The sequence below is a fragment of the Scyliorhinus canicula genome, chromosome 14 (assembly GCF_902713615.1).
Source record: "Scyliorhinus canicula chromosome 14, sScyCan1.1, whole genome shotgun sequence".
NCBI classification, from domain to species: Eukaryota; Metazoa; Chordata; class Chondrichthyes; order Carcharhiniformes; family Scyliorhinidae; genus Scyliorhinus; species Scyliorhinus canicula.
The window spans coordinates 65,389,353-65,408,079 of record NC_052159.1 but is presented as its reverse complement, the minus strand read 5'-3'; the positions used below and the strand labels follow the sequence as shown (position 1 = coordinate 65,408,079).

The 18,727-nt window shown below is 50.5% G+C and overlaps 1 protein-coding gene across 6 annotated transcripts in view; it reads right to left on the bottom strand.

Annotated features, from left to right (window-relative positions):
* The window catches only part of upf3a (UPF3A regulator of nonsense mediated mRNA decay), a 153,402-nt gene extending 136,175 nt beyond the window's left edge, over nucleotides 1-17,227 (bottom strand). For 5 of the 6 annotated variants that reach the window (XM_038818912.1, XM_038818913.1, XM_038818915.1 and 2 more), the window contains exon 1: nucleotides 17,016-17,227. In XM_038818912.1, the coding sequence (XP_038674840.1) occupies nucleotides 17,016-17,132 (117 nt within the window). In that variant the 5' untranslated portion in view covers nucleotides 17,133-17,227. The remainder of the gene's footprint in view (nucleotides 1-17,015) is intronic. The other variant, XM_038818917.1, reaches the window with a different exon arrangement.
* Between the last annotated feature and the right edge of the window lie 1,500 nt (nucleotides 17,228-18,727).

The following is an 18,727-nucleotide window of genomic DNA, read 5'->3' as shown; positions in this document are numbered from 1 at the left end:
GGTAGGGTGCTCTTTCCAAGGGCCGGCGCAGACTCAATGGTCCGAATGGCCTCCTTCTGCACTGTAAATTCTATGATTCTATGAACCTTATACGATCTATGTAATTGCCATTTGTTTTGTATCGGGTGAAGGGGATGTGCTGAGCGGATGCAGGGAAGGTGGCTCTCCTCAGAAAATCGGCATTTTTGCACAAAAATAGTCCACCAAACCTGTTGAACACCCCCACCCTCCCACAATACAGCTCCAAATGCCGAGAAATGCCCGGCAATAACTCCAGGACCCAAAAGGATGGCAGAGCCAGCAAAAGCCTGGAGAGGAGGAACGGGACGGCCACACCCGCTGGGATCCATAGGGGACTAGCCACCAATAAGAGTAGATGGATCTCCTGACACAGGAGTTCCAGAAACACAGAATGCTGCCAAGCTGCAAATGATGACAACAATCGCGGAAACCCTGGCCGCCTTCAAGGTGGCATTGGAAAAAATATAGCGCCGACTGGATGCACAAAAGGTAACAATCAGGGACCTAGAGAAAGCAGCAACCAATCAGAGTGACCGAATCACCTCCCTGGAAACAGAAGTGGCAAGGTTGGTGGCGGCGCAAGGGCACTGAAAGGTAAGGTGGAGGACCAGGACAATCGGTTGCGCTGCCAGAACCTCTGTATTGTGGGCCTGCCAGAGGGCATTGAGAGCAGAAACCCCACAGAATATGTGGCCCAGATGCTGGGTAACCTGGTTGGAAGTGTTGCTCGGTATGCTTTTACTTAATTGTTCTGTTTTAATAATCTTTGCTCCAGAGTAGCCAGGTATCTTTCTGATACCACCACGAGATTCAAAGCCAAGTGCTGATCAATAACTCAATACACCAATTGATAAGTTTCAAATCAAAAAACATTTATTATACACACAGTCAATCACTACTCATGCATAAAACTCTACTTACTAGACTATCACTAACACTAAAGGTCTATACATAGCTTTTGGAATGGCCCACCAGGTCAGAGGAACAATGGCCTTTGTTCGGTTCTGAGGCTGCAGGTTTCAAGCTGGTATGGAATAGTAGCTAGGAGCACCTATCTCATAGCGTGCGTTGACTGGAGACTTAGTTGGTTGGTGCAGCTGCTAGGCAGGTCTCTCCTTGTTGAGAGTCATGGTCAAGAGTTCTTTAGAACTGCTAAGAGAACCTGGCCAGAAGGACGAACTGAACTTGGGGACTCTATTTTATAGTCCCCAGGGTTTTCGCGCCCTTTTGGGCGGACCCCGGACCTGGTCCCAATTAATTGGACCAAGTCCCAATCGTTTCAATCGATTGCTCCAATACTGGAGCTGTTCCTTGATCGCTGGGCGGTTCCTGTGTGTCCGTTGGCCTTCCTTTGTCGTGGCTCCCGCTGGCGCCGGGGAGTAGATGGTTACTGGTTTCGGTTCTGTTTGGGTTCTGCAAGTCTTGATACACAGGAAACCTTGCACCTGGTTGTTTTCTTGTGCCTGGCCAATTTTCCCTGTATTCTTTGCGGGTCTCCATTTTGGAATCGGGAAGTGGCCACCCCAGGTGGCTACACTCCCTCCATGTGATCGTCAACGCGAAGCGTGAAGGATCACATTGTTGCGGTGTCTTCATTCCCTGACCCAGTGAGCACTCTTGCTTGGCCTCTTCACTGACCACAACTATGCAATAAAAATTTTAACTAACAATTCTAAGGGGCGCTATGTCATAAAAGGACATGCATTACAACACAAAAAAAAACTGGAACCTCTAACTATCCTCAATAAACTACTCTCACTTAACTCATTCAAACATACTAACTTCCTAACTGTACAAATAGCAGCATTCACATTTTCCTCTGGTTTGGCAGTCCAACACAGAGGGCGCAATTCTCCGTACTTACGACGTAAATTTTTACGGCCACGCTAGTCCGACGCCCTCCCGCTATTCTCCCCCCCCCCCCCCCCACGCCCGACTCCCGACACGAATCGCTGCCGCCGTTTTTTTACGGCGAGCAGCGATTCACAGCTGGCCGATGGGCCGAATTCCAAGCCCTTTACGGCCGTTTTTACGAACGGCAAACACACCTGGTCTGGCCGTTCGTAAAAACGGCCGTAAAGTCCCGATCTTGGCAACCATGGCGCCGATTGGCACGGCAGTACCACGGCCGTGCCAAGGGTGCCATGGGCCCGCGATCGATGGGCACCGATCGCGGGCAGCGGGTCCGATTCCCGCGCACTCTTTGTCCTTCCGCCGCCCCGCTGTATCACTTCGCGGGGCGGCTGAGGGGCATCCCGGCCCGCACATGCGCGGGTTTCGCGCAAATGCGTGATGACGTCATCCGCGCATGCGCGGGTTGGAGTCTTCCAATCCGCGCATGCGCGGCTGACGTCATGTGACGCATCAGCCGTCGCAAACTCTGGCAAGCGGGCTTAACGAAATTCGTTAAGCCCGCGATGCCGGAGTTCACGGCCGCGGCATACTAGCCCCGACCGGGGACCAGAATCGGTTCCTGGTCGGGGAGGGGGAGGCTGGCATCAAACCCGCCCGGTTTTGACACCAGCCTTACGATTTCTCCCTGTCTGGGAGAATCGCGCCCAGAGTTTTACAATCTTTTGGTCACAAATGAAGATCTCCCTTTATTTACAACGAAGACGCACAAACAAAACGAATGTCCTTTATTCTAGATCAAGGGGCTCGGGGGGCTGGTGGAAACCGAAAATAGGGGATCTTATCCTGTATACCGGGATGCGAGAGCGGTAGGCTCTCCTTCACCATTTCCTCATGCGGATAGTCTGCAAGATGCTGCAGAGTATTTCTAATGCTAGAAGCGATTCGACAACATACGAAAGGGAGTACCATGTGATAAACTTATCACACCATGTTGGGGTACTGTTACTTGTCACTGGACTCTGTGTACTATGGGGGAGTGAATGATTGATGACCTGGGGGGGTGGGGGTGAGGGGGTTCGCGTTCGCACGCAACCAAATGCATCTTATGACTGCAGCAACAAAGATGGAGGTCGTCTTCATCTTGTCTTCTCTCTTCTTTCTTCTCTTCTTTCTTCTCTTCTTGTCCTGGAGCTTCTGGAATTCTGTGAATACAAGCATAATTTCTGTTATTATCTTGTTTAAGATCTCGTGCGTTAGTATGTTTGTTCTTTTAGTGCCAATTACCCTTTATAATTGGTCACCATCTGTGACTCCCTCATTTTTTTTTCAACCGAATTTCAGGACAAGACACACTTAAAATTACTGAAACAGTGCGAGCCGTCTCGCAGCCTGTGTGATTTACCATCCAAATGTTTGAGGATGTAAATAGCTGGAGGGGTAGCAACCGAAGGGTCACCTTAAAACAAAACAAAAACTTTTGAACCAAAAGAGCCAAAATGAGTTGCGTATGGACCGTGACGGTTAAGAGTTGGATGGAATCCCCGGGTAGGGTGGGCTGTGCTCTACCCGAGCTTTGCTGACCAGAGGGGGGTCCTCAGACAGGATGGGGGTTAGTGCCGTGTCTCCACTGCCTGAGTAACCAGCAAGAAGGGGCAAGAATGTAGTCATCGTGGGGGGTTGCAGTAATGCTTCTACCGTCGAATCGGAAGAGCAGTTATGAACAGGGTGCAGGCAAGTTCTCAGCGGTTTCGGCTGATAAGCATGCCGTCGAGTTCTCATAGGTATCTGCGGACAAATTTGGCGTGGGGCTGTGGAAGGTTGTTTAAATGGAAACAAAGAACATTTGACAAACACAAACAAACATGCAACGAATATCGTGAAGGTTCCATCAGAAAGGACACCGTTTCTCTCTTAAGCGGTTCCTTTGTAAACATCATCTGGACACCTCAGTTTTCTGTTGCAAACAGGGTCGCAAAGGGATTCTCGTTTTGGGAGTCAGACTCAATGTCATCATCTTCTCCCGGATGCCATACTCTTGTGTGGATAAGGGTTGCCAAAGCTGCGTGATGTGACTTGGGGTTCATCTCATCGTTCCGGACGAGCCTGAACGAATTGTCGCGGTGCCAAATACTTGTGTCCAGTTCTGTGGTAATGGAGTCGGGGTTGTCTTCGTAGGGCGGAGATGTTGGGTGTGGGGTATTAAGGAATGTGATCAGGAAAGGATCACTCGAGTCGTGGTCAGAGTCGCTGGGAGTGGGGCCTGTTGCACGGGGACGGTAGCGAGGTGTGCTGTGGCTATCGTCTGAGTCACTGTCGCTGCTGCTGCTTGTGGGCGTGCCGGGGCGGAGTCTAGAGTTAGGGGGCGGAGTCAAGGTCGAATCCGTGGATGGGCTGGTCGGGCTGGAGGAGGGTAGGAATACGTTTCCTGTGGGCGGGGCGTGGTCATCTGCTGCGGCGAGCATGACGTGGTGTGCGTGGTTGGACTGCAAGCCATATGCCTTGAGCTGGTTAATATGAAACCACGCAGTCTTTCCGTTGGGGAACCTTATTTTATACACGGAGGGGCTTACTTTGTCCAAAATGGAGTACGGACCCGAATACTTAGGTGACAGGAATGTGCTGGGGTTGTAAAGGGGTAGCATAACCTGCTGCCCTACTTCAAACTCAGTCGCATGCACTGTCTTGTCGAAACAGGCCTTGCTCTGTTTCTTTCTGGTGCCTAGTTTTACTGCGGCTGCTAGCTGAGCCGTTTTAACATTCTCTACACGCTGTCGCACAGCGTTCTCGCAGGTGAGGGCCGTCACTTCGGGGCTGGTCAAGTCAAGTCCTAATAAATATTCTGTGCCTTTCATGGGGAGTCCGGTCATGAGAGTGTGGGGGGTGTAACCTGTGGATGTGGAAACAGTGTTCCGTAAAAACATGAGAGCAAATGGGAGGACTGAGTCCCAAGTGCTGTTGTTCTGTTGAACCATCTTTCTGAGGGTGGCTTTTAGGGTCCGATTCATTCTTTCCACAATACCACTTGACTGGGGGTGGTATGCGATATGGAATTTTTGGGTAATGCCAAATATAGTTAGGACGTTTTTCATAACACGTCCCGTAAAATGGGAGTCTTGGTCGGATTCAATGCTGCAGGGGAGTCCCCATCTCGTAAAGATGTGGTGGGTCAGAATTTTGGCTGTGGTCTTCGCCATATTTGTCCTTGATGGGAAGCCTCTACCCATTTTGTAAATGTGTCGATAACCGCCAACACATATTTGTAACCATTTCTGCAAGGGGGTAAGGGTCCTATAAAATCAATCTGGAGGTTAGTCCAGGGGCCATTAACGCGGCGAGTGTGGCTAAGTTGAGCTTTTTTCACATACCTGTCCGGATTGTTTTGGGCACAGATGAGGCAATTCTCAACATAGTGGGTGATATCTCCTTTTAAATTCGGCCACCAACAGAGCTGCCTGAGGTGGGCTGCAGTGGGCTCAATTCCCTGGTCCATGACTATCATGGAACAAACAAATGAGTTGATTCCTGTCCTGCTTAGGAACCACATAAAGAGTGTCTTTCAGGATCACACCATCGTGTGTGGTCAGAGAATTCCTAAACTTATCGTACGGGGCTGGGAAGTTTCCCGTTAAAATCTCCCTGAGCTTTTCGTCTTGTTTCTGGGCCTGCACTAAATCTTGGATATTGGTCTGTGAGACCTGCACTGCGTGTACTGGGGCGCTTTCGGGGGGGTTCCAAAAATAACCATGCCTGGAACCTGCTTTAGCTAGTGCATCAGCTTTTACATTTTCAGGTGGGGAAGAACAGTGGTGACTGCGAACTTTTATGATTCCATATGTCCTGTCCTTTGCTTGTTCTAAGATGTGGCGGAGTAATGGGGCTGATGGTAGGGGTATTCCGTCTGCGGAAACAAATCCTCTTGCTTCCCACAGGGGTAGGAATTCTGTTAGGCTGTTGCAGACATAGAGGCTGTCCGAGTATATGTCTGCTGGGCTGGGGAAGGAATCGGGGTGATCTACGATATAAGCAATGGCTGCCAGTTCTGCTGCCCGCGAGCCTAAATGTCCTGGCAGTTTTAATGAGATTTCTTCTAGGGCGCGTCCCTGCGCGTCCTCTACATAAATTCCTCATCCTGTTATGCGTTTCCCATCTAATACAGTGGAAGAACCATCCACATATATTCTCAGGGGTGCGCACGTGTCTGTGTGCTGGGGTCTCTGGGGTGAACTTCCTATCTTCTTGGGAGGTGTTTTAGCGATGAAGGGGCCTGTGTTGTGGTGTGGTGAGATAATCTCACATTCATGGGGGGTGCCTGGGTACTGTAGGTTGTCGGCTAGGAAAGTGTGGGTCTTAGTCCTTTTAACAGTGATGTCCCATCCCTGCAAAAGGGTCCATCTGGCTGCTCGGATCTGGCTTACTGTGCGTCCTTAAATCGTCCATCTAATAAAAGTTGTGTGGGGGTGTTTTCCATGAGGATTGTGATGGGGTTTAGTCCGGTTATATATGAAAACTATTGAACTGCCCAGAAAACTGCGAGCAGGTGCCTTTCACAGGCCGGAAATCCCTGCTCCACAGGATCTAAAACTCTTGATGTGTATGCCACGGGTCTTAACTGTTCGTGCGGTTCCTGGAGGAGCACGGCCGAAAGGGTGCGATCTGTGCTAGCTACCTCTAGAGCATAGGGGGAAAGTGGGTCTGGAACGTGTAGCGCGGGGGCTGCGAGGAGTGCGTGTTTTAAAGCATCCACGGCCTCCGTATGCTGCGGAAGCCATTCCCAAGGAGCTTTCTTCTTTAGGAGGTCGGAGAGGGGCGCTGCTTTGGTGGCGAAAGCGTCTATGTGGTTTCGGCAGTAGCCAACCAGACCTAAAAACGACCGGAAGGCTGACACGTTCTGGGGAAGGGGCAATTTGACAATCGAGTCAATCCTTTTATGCTCGATCTCGCGTTTACCGCGCATGATAATTGTTCCCAAATATACCACTTTGTCTTCCATAATTTGGGCCTTTTTGGGGTTAACTTTACATCCAATCTGCTGCAGTAGCCCTAGGAGTTCTGACAGAAGTGAGATGTTCTCTCACTTTGTGTCTGTCTGCAGTAATAGGTTGTCTACGTACTGGACCAGACATTCGGGGCGCGAAAATTTAGATAAACCATTTGCCAGCTGTCGGTGGAAAATGGAGGAGTTGTGGAATCCTTGTGGGAGGCATGTCCACGTATATTGCTGACCTTTGAAAGTGAACGCAAATTTATACTGGCACGCTTTAGCCAATGGAATGGACCAGAATCCGTTACTGATGTCCAAAACCGTAAAATATCGTGAATGGAGTCCCTGTTTGAGCATGGTCTCGGGACTTGTGGCTACAGTGGGGGCTGCTGCTGGGGTGACTTTGTTGAGTTTCCGGTAATCGATGGTCAGTCGCCATGATCCATCGGGTTTTTTTACTGGCCAAATCGGGGCATTATTAGTGGAGGCTACTGATCTTAGTACGCCCTGTTCTAATAAGCTATCAATCACTTTTGAGATTTCTCCCTCTGCTTTTTGGGGAAATCCGTATTGCTTCTGGGGTCTAGGATCAGGTCCTGTAATCTGAACCGAGCCAGCCATCCTGCCACAGTCGTGTTTATGATGTGCAAATGCTGCTTTGATTTTCTGCAGAACTGCCCTAACCTGCTTGTCTGTGCTAATTGTGCTCAGGTCAAACCAGTATTCGCCGACTGCGCTGATCCTATTAGCATAATCTCCTACTGTGAGCGTGGCGGGGGCTCTTGCTGTCTTTGTCATTTTCCAGACACATTTGTTTACTGCATCGAATGAGAGGTTGTGGGAGCTCATGAAATCAATTCCCAAAATGTGTTCTGCTGTGTGGGGCAGATCAACTAAAACTACGGGGTGTTTGGTTGTAATATTGCCAATCTGAATGGATACAGGGGCTGTGATGTGTCCCTGCTGTGAGTGGCCTGTAAAGCCGCTGAGGGTGATGGTGTCTAGTGGGCCACGTGTCTTTTTGGAACATGGTGGAGGAATTAAGTGTTGTGCGGGACCCTCCTGTGTCCCAAAGAAATTCAACGGGCTGACCCCGTACTTTTGCTGCAACGACTGGTCGGCCGGACCTATCCCAAAGGGTGTCGCAGACCCAAGTTGGGGAGCCCGAACACCGTCAGTCAGTGCCGTTCATGTCTGTCTGGTCTGAATGGGCGCTTACACTGTGAATAGGCTTTGTCCTATTCCTATTTAGAGTGCCTGTCTGCTGGGCTCTCTGTGGCTTTTGTGGGGCATTGCACTCTCGTGCAAAGTGTCCTAATTGACCACAGTTATAACATTCCTGAGATTTCTGTGGTGGGCTGTTTCTACCTTCATTTACCCATGCGGGGTTTTGGTGCGTCTTTACTACGTGAATATCTGCCTCTGCCTGCTCTTCTTCGGGTTTCCTAAACGCAGGTTTATTGTGTACGGATTGCTCCCAAGCGTGGGACAACCTTTTTAAAACCCATATTTCGTTGTGGGCCTCATCTGAGGGGTCATAATTCGCACAAGCTCTCTGTCCTGCCTGTGTGACATGAGAGATCAGGATTCGGGTCCATTTGGCCATGTTTTCTGGGTTCAAATGGGCGCGGGCTAAGTCTCCGAAAACTGCCGTGAAATGGATCCACAGGCGTCCAGCAAACGCTGTGGGGTGTTCGGTTTTCTTCTGCCTGCATCTGTTCAGGCCTTCAACGGGGTCACCTCTATTGTAACTGATCGCACCTAGGATCACCGTCTGTATCTCTGCTAGGGTGCCTCCTCCTCCATACTGTGGGTCGGGAAGGGCTGCTAGAACGGAAGGGTCTAGGCTCAAAACTGTGAGCTTCACTTGCTCTCGCTCATCCAGGCCGTACATGGTCACCTGCTGCTTAACTTTAGCAAAGAATTGGTGGGGGTCTGAGGTGGGGAGGAACGGTGTGATCTTTTTGCACGCGTCCCGTAATTGGGTCACGGTTAAGGGGGTTGTATAAAGGAAATCTGTGTCTCCTTGTGATGCTGCACTGCGGTGGGTAGTTACTGGATTCATGGGGGTGTGATCTATCTGCTCTGTGGGGGGTTGGGGTGCTCTTCTCTTCTGGGGCTTTTCTTGCGCAAATGTTCCGTGCACATACCTATGCGCTGTCTCATTTAACTCTTGCCAATCGGGGCCTTTTTCCTCATTTAATTGGGATCCAAATGTGCTTTGGAATCCATTCTGGACTGAAAGCAGAGACTGCAGTTCTGCAATCTGCTTCCGGCACTTCGCGTGATCTACTGAGCTTTGTCTGCTCCGTGGTGGAAGCATGGAGTGCTCGTAATGCTGCTTTTAAATCGCTGCACTGCTTTTGCAATGCCTCTACCTGTTGTTCTGTTTCTTCTCTTACCAGGACCGCACATTGTGTGTCCTGGTAGGCCTTGTCATATTGGGTCTGGAAGCTGCACAAGTGCGCCAGACAAGACTGGTGTGCCCTCTTGGCATCATCCACCTCTCTGTCTTTCGCCTCCAACTTCCCTTTTAATTCTATATTCTCCTTCTCTGTCTCACTAACATCGACTTTACTCATTCTATTCCTCTCATCTATCTCTTTACGGAGCGTCCGAACGACCTCCTCTGTGCCTCGCAATTGTGCCAGACAGGACACGATTGTCATCGGCTTGCGAGCTTTCCCTCAGCTCTTCTTATGGATTTCGGTCAGGTTCTCCCACCAAGTATGTCCTATACTCCCGGGACCTGTTTCCTCATTTGCACAAAATTCACTCCAAAGGGGCCATCCCTTCCCTTTGAGGTACTTTCGAATCTCTTCTTCCCAAACGGGACAGTGTCCTATCCTACTGGTTGCTGCGACCACGAATTCCTGCGGGTTCATAAGGCGTCCCATTGCCTTCATTGCCATTTTTCCTATCTGAATTCTCTTTAAATTTGGAACAAGGGGTAATAAAGCGGTGCTGCAAACACGGGTACGGCTTTCGCTAATTTCCGGAATACAAACTCCCGACAGTTTTTCACAACAAAATCTATCAGGTTTACCTTATATCCCTGTTAGTACGCATGCATTATCACTTCTGAATTCTGGAGGATTGATCAGAACTGCTTGAACACTTGTGGTTATTTCTGTTCCCAATTGGATTCTAATTCAAATTTTCGGATTATCTCGGAGTGGGGGGGCCACTTCTAAGTCGAGTCCCGTCAGAGGTCGCCAATAAATGTTGCTCGGTGTGCTTTTACTTAATTGCTCTGTTTTAATTACCTTTGCTCTAGAGTCGCCAGGTATCTTTCTGATACCACCACGAGGTTCAAAGCCAAGTGCTGATCAATAACTCAGTACACCAGTTAGTAAGTTTCAAATCAAAAAACATTTATTATACACACAATCACTACTCATGCACAAAACTCTACTTACTAGACTATCACTAACACTAAAGGCCTATACTTAGCTTTTGGAATGGCCCACTAGGTCAGAGGTACAATGGCCTTTGTTCGGTTCTGAGGCTGCAGGTTTCAAGCTGGTATGGAATAGTAGCTAGGAGCGCCTATCTCGTAGCGTGCGTTGACTGGAGACTTATTTGGTTGGTGCAGCTGCTAGGCAGGTCTCTCCTTGTTGAGAGTCACAGTCAAGAGTTCTTTAGAGCTGCAAAGAAAACCTGCCGAGAAGGACGAACTGAACTTGGGGACTCTATTTTATCATCCCCAGGGGTTTTGCGCCCTTTTGGGCGGACCCCCGGACCTGGTCCCAATTAATTGGACCATGTCCCAATCGTTTCAATCGATTTCTCCAATACTGGAACTGTTCCCTGATCGCTGGGCGGTTCCTGTGTGTCCGTTGGCCTTCCTTTGTCGTGGCTCCCGCTGGCGCCGGGGAGTCTGGTTTGGTCCCGATTGCTTCAATGTTTCTAATTGTTTCTGGGGATTGCTCATTCATATTGAGATGGCTACTGGTTTTGGTTCTGTCTGGGTTCTGCAAGTCTTAATACACAGGAAAACTTGCACCTGCTTGTTTTCTTGTGCCTGGCCAATTTTCCCTGTATTCTTTGCGGGTCTCCGTTTTGGAATCGGGAAGTGGGCGCCCCAGGTGGCTACAGAAAGGACAGCCTTCCCAAACCCCCGAAGACAGACAGAGCCCAGAGGTCACTCCAGCCAAAACCAAAAGTACGGGAGCAGCCAATGGCCGTAATAGTGAAGCTGCGCCGCTACCAGGATAGAGAGAATATCCTGAACTGGCAAGGCACACTTGGTCCTGCCACTGGGAAGGCCATTCAATCAGAGTCTACCAGGACATTGGGGCAGACCTGGCCAAGAGCTCCGCTGAATTTAATACAGCCAAGGCGGCCCTGTAGAAGAGTGGGGTGCGGTTTTATAAGCTGCACCTGGCCAAATTGTGAATAACCTTCCAGGAAAAAGAATTCTACTTCACCACACTGGCCAAGGCAGGCGGATTAGTGCGCGGACATAGTCCTGGGAAAGCAGCAGCAACAGAGCCAACAGTGAAGGCAAACCTATTTTAAAGAAAAATACATTTGAGTGGGACAGAATTGCCTTGCTTTCGACCTAGCTTTGAGTCCCAGAAAGGAGGATTGAGAGTAGAGAGGTGTAGAAACTGGTGAAGGGGGAGGGGTAAGAACATAACGGGTGGGAGAAGACAGGGATCGTTCCAGGGGGTTGGGGGGGGGGGGGGGGTGTGCAGGGAGGCACAGGTGAAAGGGGGGCTGCGGCACAGCTCCAGACAGGGAGGGATGGAGTACGTGGCAGAAGGGGGGGAAGGAAATACTGCTAGAAAGTGGGGGTTGGGGGAAGAAGGGGGCAGACAGGAGGGGGGCCATAGGAGCACAGAGAGGGGGGGGGGGAAGAGGGGAGGACAGACCCAAGAAAGGGGGGGGAATGGGTAGAATGCTGCTTACGACAGGCTGCACATTGTGACAGCAGAAACAGCAGCACCAAGAGCGACCATCTTGTTGGAGCCAGAAGCAAAGAGGCCCCAGAGTGCAGGGGCTCAGCCACATGGAGTGAATGGTAAGGACAGCCATCTTGGATGGCCCCTGGACAAAGGGAATCTTGAAGCGGAAGGGTGTTGACACATGGAATGTAGTTGAATGCGGCCACCCTGGATGGCCCCCAAACAAAGGGAAACTCCGGTAGATAGGGGCGTATCCACGAGGTGGTTGACCGTGCAGGAAGATGGGGGGCAGAATCCCCCCATCAGGATAGTCACTTGGGTCATCAGGGGATTCAACGTCCCAGTGAGAAGTACAGAGTTTTCGCCCATTGGAAAATTCTGAGGGCCGATGTTATCTTCCTCCAGGAGACACACCTGAGGGAGAAGGACTGACTGTGGGTATGGAAGAGTTAGGTGGGTCAGACTCACCAATCGTGTTACAGGATGAGGCTGGGGGCGTGGCCATACTACTAAACAAGAAGTCAGCCTTTATGCTGACAAAGACAGTTACAGACTCGGGGGAACAGGATGTCATGGTTAGTGGTCCTGGTAAACATGTACGCCCCCAACTAGGACAACACTGATTTCATAAAGAAAACCATGGCAGAAATCCACAACATAGGCACACACTAGCTGATCATGGTAGGGAGGAACTTTAACTGCATACAGGACTCACGGACACAGATCCAGCCCCAAGTCATGGAAACTGACGAATATGGCAAAGAACCTGAACACCTTCAAGGAGCAGATGGGGGCAGTGGACCATTGGAGCTTCACGCATCCAGGGGAAAGAAAGTTCTCCTTCTCCCAGGTCCACAGGGTCTACTCGAGGATCGATTCTTTGTAGTGGAGAAATCGGTGCTTCCATGGGTAGTGGGAGCGGTATACTTCACAATTGTAATCTCCAACCATGCAGCCAGGCAACAGCTAGGCGTCTCCATACTGGAGGTGGATTGGCAATACTCCAGGGCCCCAACGGTGGAACTGCTGGCGGAGAGTAAAAACTTGCTTATGAACTTCAACCTGCTCTCCAGCAGAGTGCACCAGCTCCGGCAGTCACGGGGGACCTTTACGAAAATGGTGACAAGGCCAGCTGCCTGCTGGCTCACTAGCTGATAAAGCAGTCAGCCACAGGGAAAAAGCTCAGGTCAAAGACAGAAGCGGCAGACGAGTCGCTGAGCCAGAAAAGAACCATGAAGCTTTCGCAACTTTCTACTGGGGGATGAGGGGACTTGAAGTTGAAGCAGTTCCTCCATGGACTGGACATGCCGGTCATGGGGGAAGATAGGGACTATAAGCACATAAGCACCACTAGAATGGGAGCAGTCATGGAGAGTATGAACTCCATACAGGCAAGGAAGGCATCGGTACCAGATGGATTTTTTGGTGGATTTGTACAAAAAATACAAGGCAGCACTGTGACGCATTTAGAACATACAGTGCAGAAGGAGGCCATTCGGCCCATCGAGTCTGCACCAACCCACTTAAGCCCTCACTTCCACCCTATCCCCGTAACCCAATAACCCCTCCTAACCTTTTTGGACACTCAGGGAAATTTAGCATGGCCAACCCACCTAACCTGCCTATCTTTGGACTGTGGGAAGAAACCAGAGCACCCAGAGGAAACCCACGCAGACACGGGGAGAACGTGCAGACTCCGCACAGTGTTCCAGCGGGGAATCGAACCTGGTACCCTGGTGCTGGAAGCCACAGTGCTAGCCACTTGTGCTATTTGCAGGAGATATTTGCAGGCTTGCTAGTAAGGGGCTTGCTACCAGCACTGGCCCAAGCCTCAATATCACTGATACCCAAAAAAGACAAAGACTCGGTGGAGTATGGGTTCTACTAGCCCATCTCACCACTTAGTACGGATACAAAGATCCTAGCACAGGCCATGGCTATGGTTGATCTCTCCACGCATCTTCTCTATTGAGTAGTACTACACTCCGTATCCTTCACCCGATGTCTGTGTCTATAATAATAATCTTTATTGCACAAGTAGGCTTACATTGCAATGGTTACTGTGAAAAGTCTCTAGTCGACACTTTCCAGCGCCTGTTCGGGTACATAGAGGGAGAATTCAGATTGGCCAAATGACCTAACAGCATGTCTTTCGGGACTAGTGGGAGGAAACCGGAGCACCTGGAGGAACGCCATGCAGACACAGGGAAACATGCAGACTCCACAGAGACAGTGACCCAGCTGGGAATCGAACCTGGGACCCTGGCGCTGTGAAGCCACAGTGCTATCCATTTGTGCTACCGTTCTGCCCAAATTTAGAGAATGTTTTGGGCATGCCCGAAGTTTAGAGGTTTTTGGCAGGGTTTCGCTAAGGCAATGTCCACGGTACTCAAAACACGGGTGGTGCCGAGTCCGGAGATGGCGATCTTTGGAGTATCGGAAGAGCCGGGTGTTCAGGGGCGAAAGAGGCCCGACATCTTGGCCTTTGCCTCAAAAAGAGTATGGGGATGCGTCAAGGAACCGGGACAGGGACATCCATCCAAGCCCTAGTCACAATCGCTCTCCCGTCCCCACTGGCCAAATATTCGAGGAGCCCAGTAGTAGTAGCCACGCTCTGGATGTGGTATCTAATGAGGAAACACTTTAGCCTAACCAAAATGACCACCATGGCCCCCATATGCAACAACCATAGGTTTACTTCCGCAATAATGGACGCCATCTTCAAAAGTTTGCGACAGGACGAGGGACTCTGACAGTTGGGGACATGTACAAGGACGACAGAGTAGCGCCCCTGCGGGAACTCACAGAGAGGTTCCAGCTACCAATAGGGAATGGCCTGAGATACATTCAGGTCAAAAATATAATCCGCAAATAAACAACAATGTAGCCCCAGATACCAGGATATGTACGGGCAGCAGCTGGAGGAGGTGAGCTCCCCCCGGACGAGAGAAGGAAAAGGTGGGAGGAGGAACTAGGCATACAGGGGCAGGACTCTGGATCGAAGCACTGAACAGGGCGAACTTCGCCTCCAAATGCGCAGGGTTGAGCCTAACGCAGCTAAAGGTGGTGCACTGAGAGCACCTAACCAGAACTCAAATGAGTGGGTTCTTCCCGAATGCGAACAATGCCAGGGAGGCCCAGCCAACCACACCCACAAGTTTTGGGCTTGTCCCAGACTTGTTGGGTACTGGATTACTGGATGACTTTCTTTGAGGTTATGTCCAGGGTTGTGGAAGTGAGGGTGGAGCCATGCCCAGAAGTGGCGGTCTTTGAGGTATCAGATCAGCCAGAGCTTTTCATGGGGAAGGGGGCCAATGCACTGGCCTTTGCCTACCTGATCGCCTGCCAGGAAATCTTGCTCGGCTGGCGATCAACCGTACCACCCAAGGATGCAGACTGGCTGTCCAACCTGGCGGAATTTCTCAGGCTGGAGAAAATAAAATTTGACATGGAAGCCATTCACCAACTAGTTTCAAGACCTGTTCGCAGCCAGCAACCAGTAGAGTGGGGGGGGGGGTGGGGATGGAGACATGGGCAAGCCACGGGGCAGGGAGGAAGAAGGAAAGGGGGGGGAGGAAGTGGGGGCGAAGGCACTCAAAACAAACACAAGGGATAAAGCCTCAAGGGACTGGTCTGACGGCAAGCTAAGGCCCAAACCAAATTGTATATAAATGCCTGTAAATATGTGTGTTGGCCATATTGGGGAATGTAAAATATGTTTGCTGACTAGAGTGGGTCACGGCCACAATTATTGTGAAGGTGCTCAGTTGTCAATATATGTGTTGATTTTTGCACGATTTTGTGATTTATAAATTGTTGGATATAAAATATGAAAACGCAATAAAAATATTTTCCAAAAAAATCTATGTTTTAAGTTTAACATTCTCTGTATGTTGCTTTCAAACTTAATATGGAATTCAACTGTATTGTGATCACGTTTTCTGAGCAGGTTTGTTGCTGCCAGATTACTAATTAACTCCACCTCACTGCACAATACTAGATCTAAGGCAGCTTTGACTTATTTAGCTTCACAATGTATTAATAGCTCAGGAAACTATCACAAAAGTATTCCACAAACTCATCTTCCAGACCAAAAGCAGAAAATGCTGGACAATCTCAGCAGGTCTGACAGCATCTGTGGCGAGAGAAGGGAGCTAACATTTCGAGTCTGGATGATTCTGACAAAGACTCTTCTCTCTCCACAGATGCTGTCAGACCTGCTAAGATTGTCCATCATTTTCTATTTCTGATTCCAGCATCTGCAGTAATTTGCTTCTATCTTCCAGACATCTTTGCCAATTTGTTTGGTCCAGTCTATATGCAGATGCAAATTCATGGTAATCATTTTGTTGCCTTTGTTACACTTTCCCCTTATTTATTGTTTAATGCTCACTTGTCCACCTGTAACTACTGCATCTACAATTAGCCTGTCAATCTGCAAATTTACAAATTACGCAATATTAATGAGCAACATAAATTTGTCTACAAATAATTAATAAAGTTTAACGTTATGCACAAAACGGTGACATCTTCTACCTTTACAAACATTTTAATATTTATGGATTAGGGGGCAATCCACTCCGTTTAAAAGATCGGTGAAACCGGGAAATAATTGCAATGAAGAAATGCGATGTCCTTATCTCCACAATGAATGAACTGCTAACAAAATGACAGCGACATGCGATGTGAGACAGCGATGCAGAAAAAGCTCCTCTCCTGCTTTTCTCTATAAAGGGGCGGGGGGAGGGTGGATTTCACCACATCGAAGTAATTCAATTTAAAAATAGCAATAACCTGTGCCATGGCACGATTTATGATCAGAGATAGAAGCCCAAAATGCACATTAGATGTTCATTAAGATGAGAATGGTTGTGGAAGAAACCAGTTTAGAATAGACACATGAAAAGGACAATGCCCGTTTCTCCATATGCTTGGTTGAAACATTTCTACCCATCAATGTGGAATAAATGGGTGTGAATCACGCGCGGTGATAATAGTGATGATGAATAATGGGGTTATCATTGAGCAGGTAGCAAACCAAAGGACTGGGTAGCAGCGGTGAGGAAAGACAAGTGCAGCCGCGCGTGCGGACCTTGCGCTCGAGGCTGCCCCCGCGAGCCAGCTGTCAATCACCGTCACCGCTCACGTCACCATGGAAACCCCGCAACGCTCTCACCCCCCCCCCCCCCTCCGCAAAAAAAAAAACGGTTTCGTGCTTGAAGATGGAAAGCGAGCAGCGCGGCCCACACCTTAGTGAGCACCTCCTTTTTCTCATCTTTATCTTTCCGTTTCTCCCCTTCCTCTCTGTCTCTGAACTGGATCTCCACTCGCCGCTCTCGCCCCTTGTTCTCTTTCTCCTCTTTCATCCCGCACACTCTCCTCTCTCTCCGCTCCCTCCTCGCTCAACCTTTCTCTCTCTCTCTTTCTCTGCTCAACGTTCACAAGTGGCACGCCTCGCGAGAACGCCGGCCCGCGACAGCGCGCACGCACGCGCGCCTCGCGAGAACGCCGGCCCGCGACAGCGCGCACGCACGCGCCCCCTCCACTCCCCGATTGGCTGCCCCTCAGCACCGCAGTGCCTCTCGCGGGCGGGTGCCTAATTGGTAGGTCAGCGTGGAGCTCGCCAACCCATCGAGGTTCACGCCCAGCCCAACCTTGTTAATATATTCACCGGGAAAATACATATCTGTCTATCCTTTGCCGCTCCGCCTCTTGACGTTTGTGTTTACTGTTGAAAGGCTAATTATAATGTGGCATTAAAAATAATGGAAGACGCAAACATCGTACTGAGAATGTTACAAATTTGATAGGTATCTGAAGATGTGCAGGCTAGGTGGATTGGCCACTCTCTTGAGGTCAACCAAATATAAGACTTCGGGATCAAGCAAAAAAAGGGTCACTGCCCGAGCACAAGAAAGATCAACGGAAACTATTTTAAAATTTAAATGAGAGTGCAATTAAAGGGTCAAATAAGCACTCTATTCAGAGCTTCCCGGAGAAACCGCCCTCCACATTGGAATATCATAGAATTTACAGTGCAGCAGGAGGCCATTCGGCCCATCAAGTCTGCACCGGCTCTTGGAAAGAGCACCTACCCAAGGTCCACACCTCCACCCTATCCCCAGCGCCGGCCCCAGGGTTGCTGGCGCCCCGGGCAAGCTGAACTTCGGCGCCCTTCGGGGGGGCGGGGCTGGGGGGGGCGGGGCCGGGGGGTTGGGGGCGGGGGGGCTGGGCTGGGGGGGCGGGGCTGAGGGGGCGGACAGGGGGGGTCCGAGGGGGCGGACGGGGGGGGTCCGAGGGGGCGGATGGGGGGGGGCCGAGGGGGCGGACGGGGGGGGGCCGAGGGGACGGACGGAGGGGGGGGGCGGCGGAAGGAGGGGGGGGGCGGACGCCCTTGGGGAGGGCGGCCACTGCGCATGCGCTGGTTGGCACGGGCCCAACTGCGCATGCGCGGGACCCGAGTCTCTGGCGCCCCCTTGCACATGGCGCCCCGGGCGACTGCCCGAGTTGCCGGTACCTTGGGCCGGCCCTGCCTATCCCCATAACCCAGTAACCCCACCCAACACTAAGGGAAATTTTGGACACTAAGGGCAATTTAGCATGACCAATCCACCTAACCTGCACATCTTTGGATTGTGGGAGGAAACCGGAGCACCCGGAGGAAACCCATGCACACACTGAGAGGATGTGTAAATTCCGCACATACAGTGACCCAGCCAGGAATCGAATCTGGGACCCTGGATCTGTGAAGCAATGGTGCTATCCACAATGCTACCGTGCTGCCCATTATTGCTGGAGGAGGTGCTGACGACAAGGGGACTGAAGAAGGAGGTCATGTCAGCGGTGTATGGAGCTATTTTGGAAGAGGATAAGGCACCACTGGAAAGGATCAAAGCAAAGTGGGAGGAAGAGTTGGGAGAGGTTATAGAGGAAGGAGTCTGATGTGAGGTGCTCCGGAGAC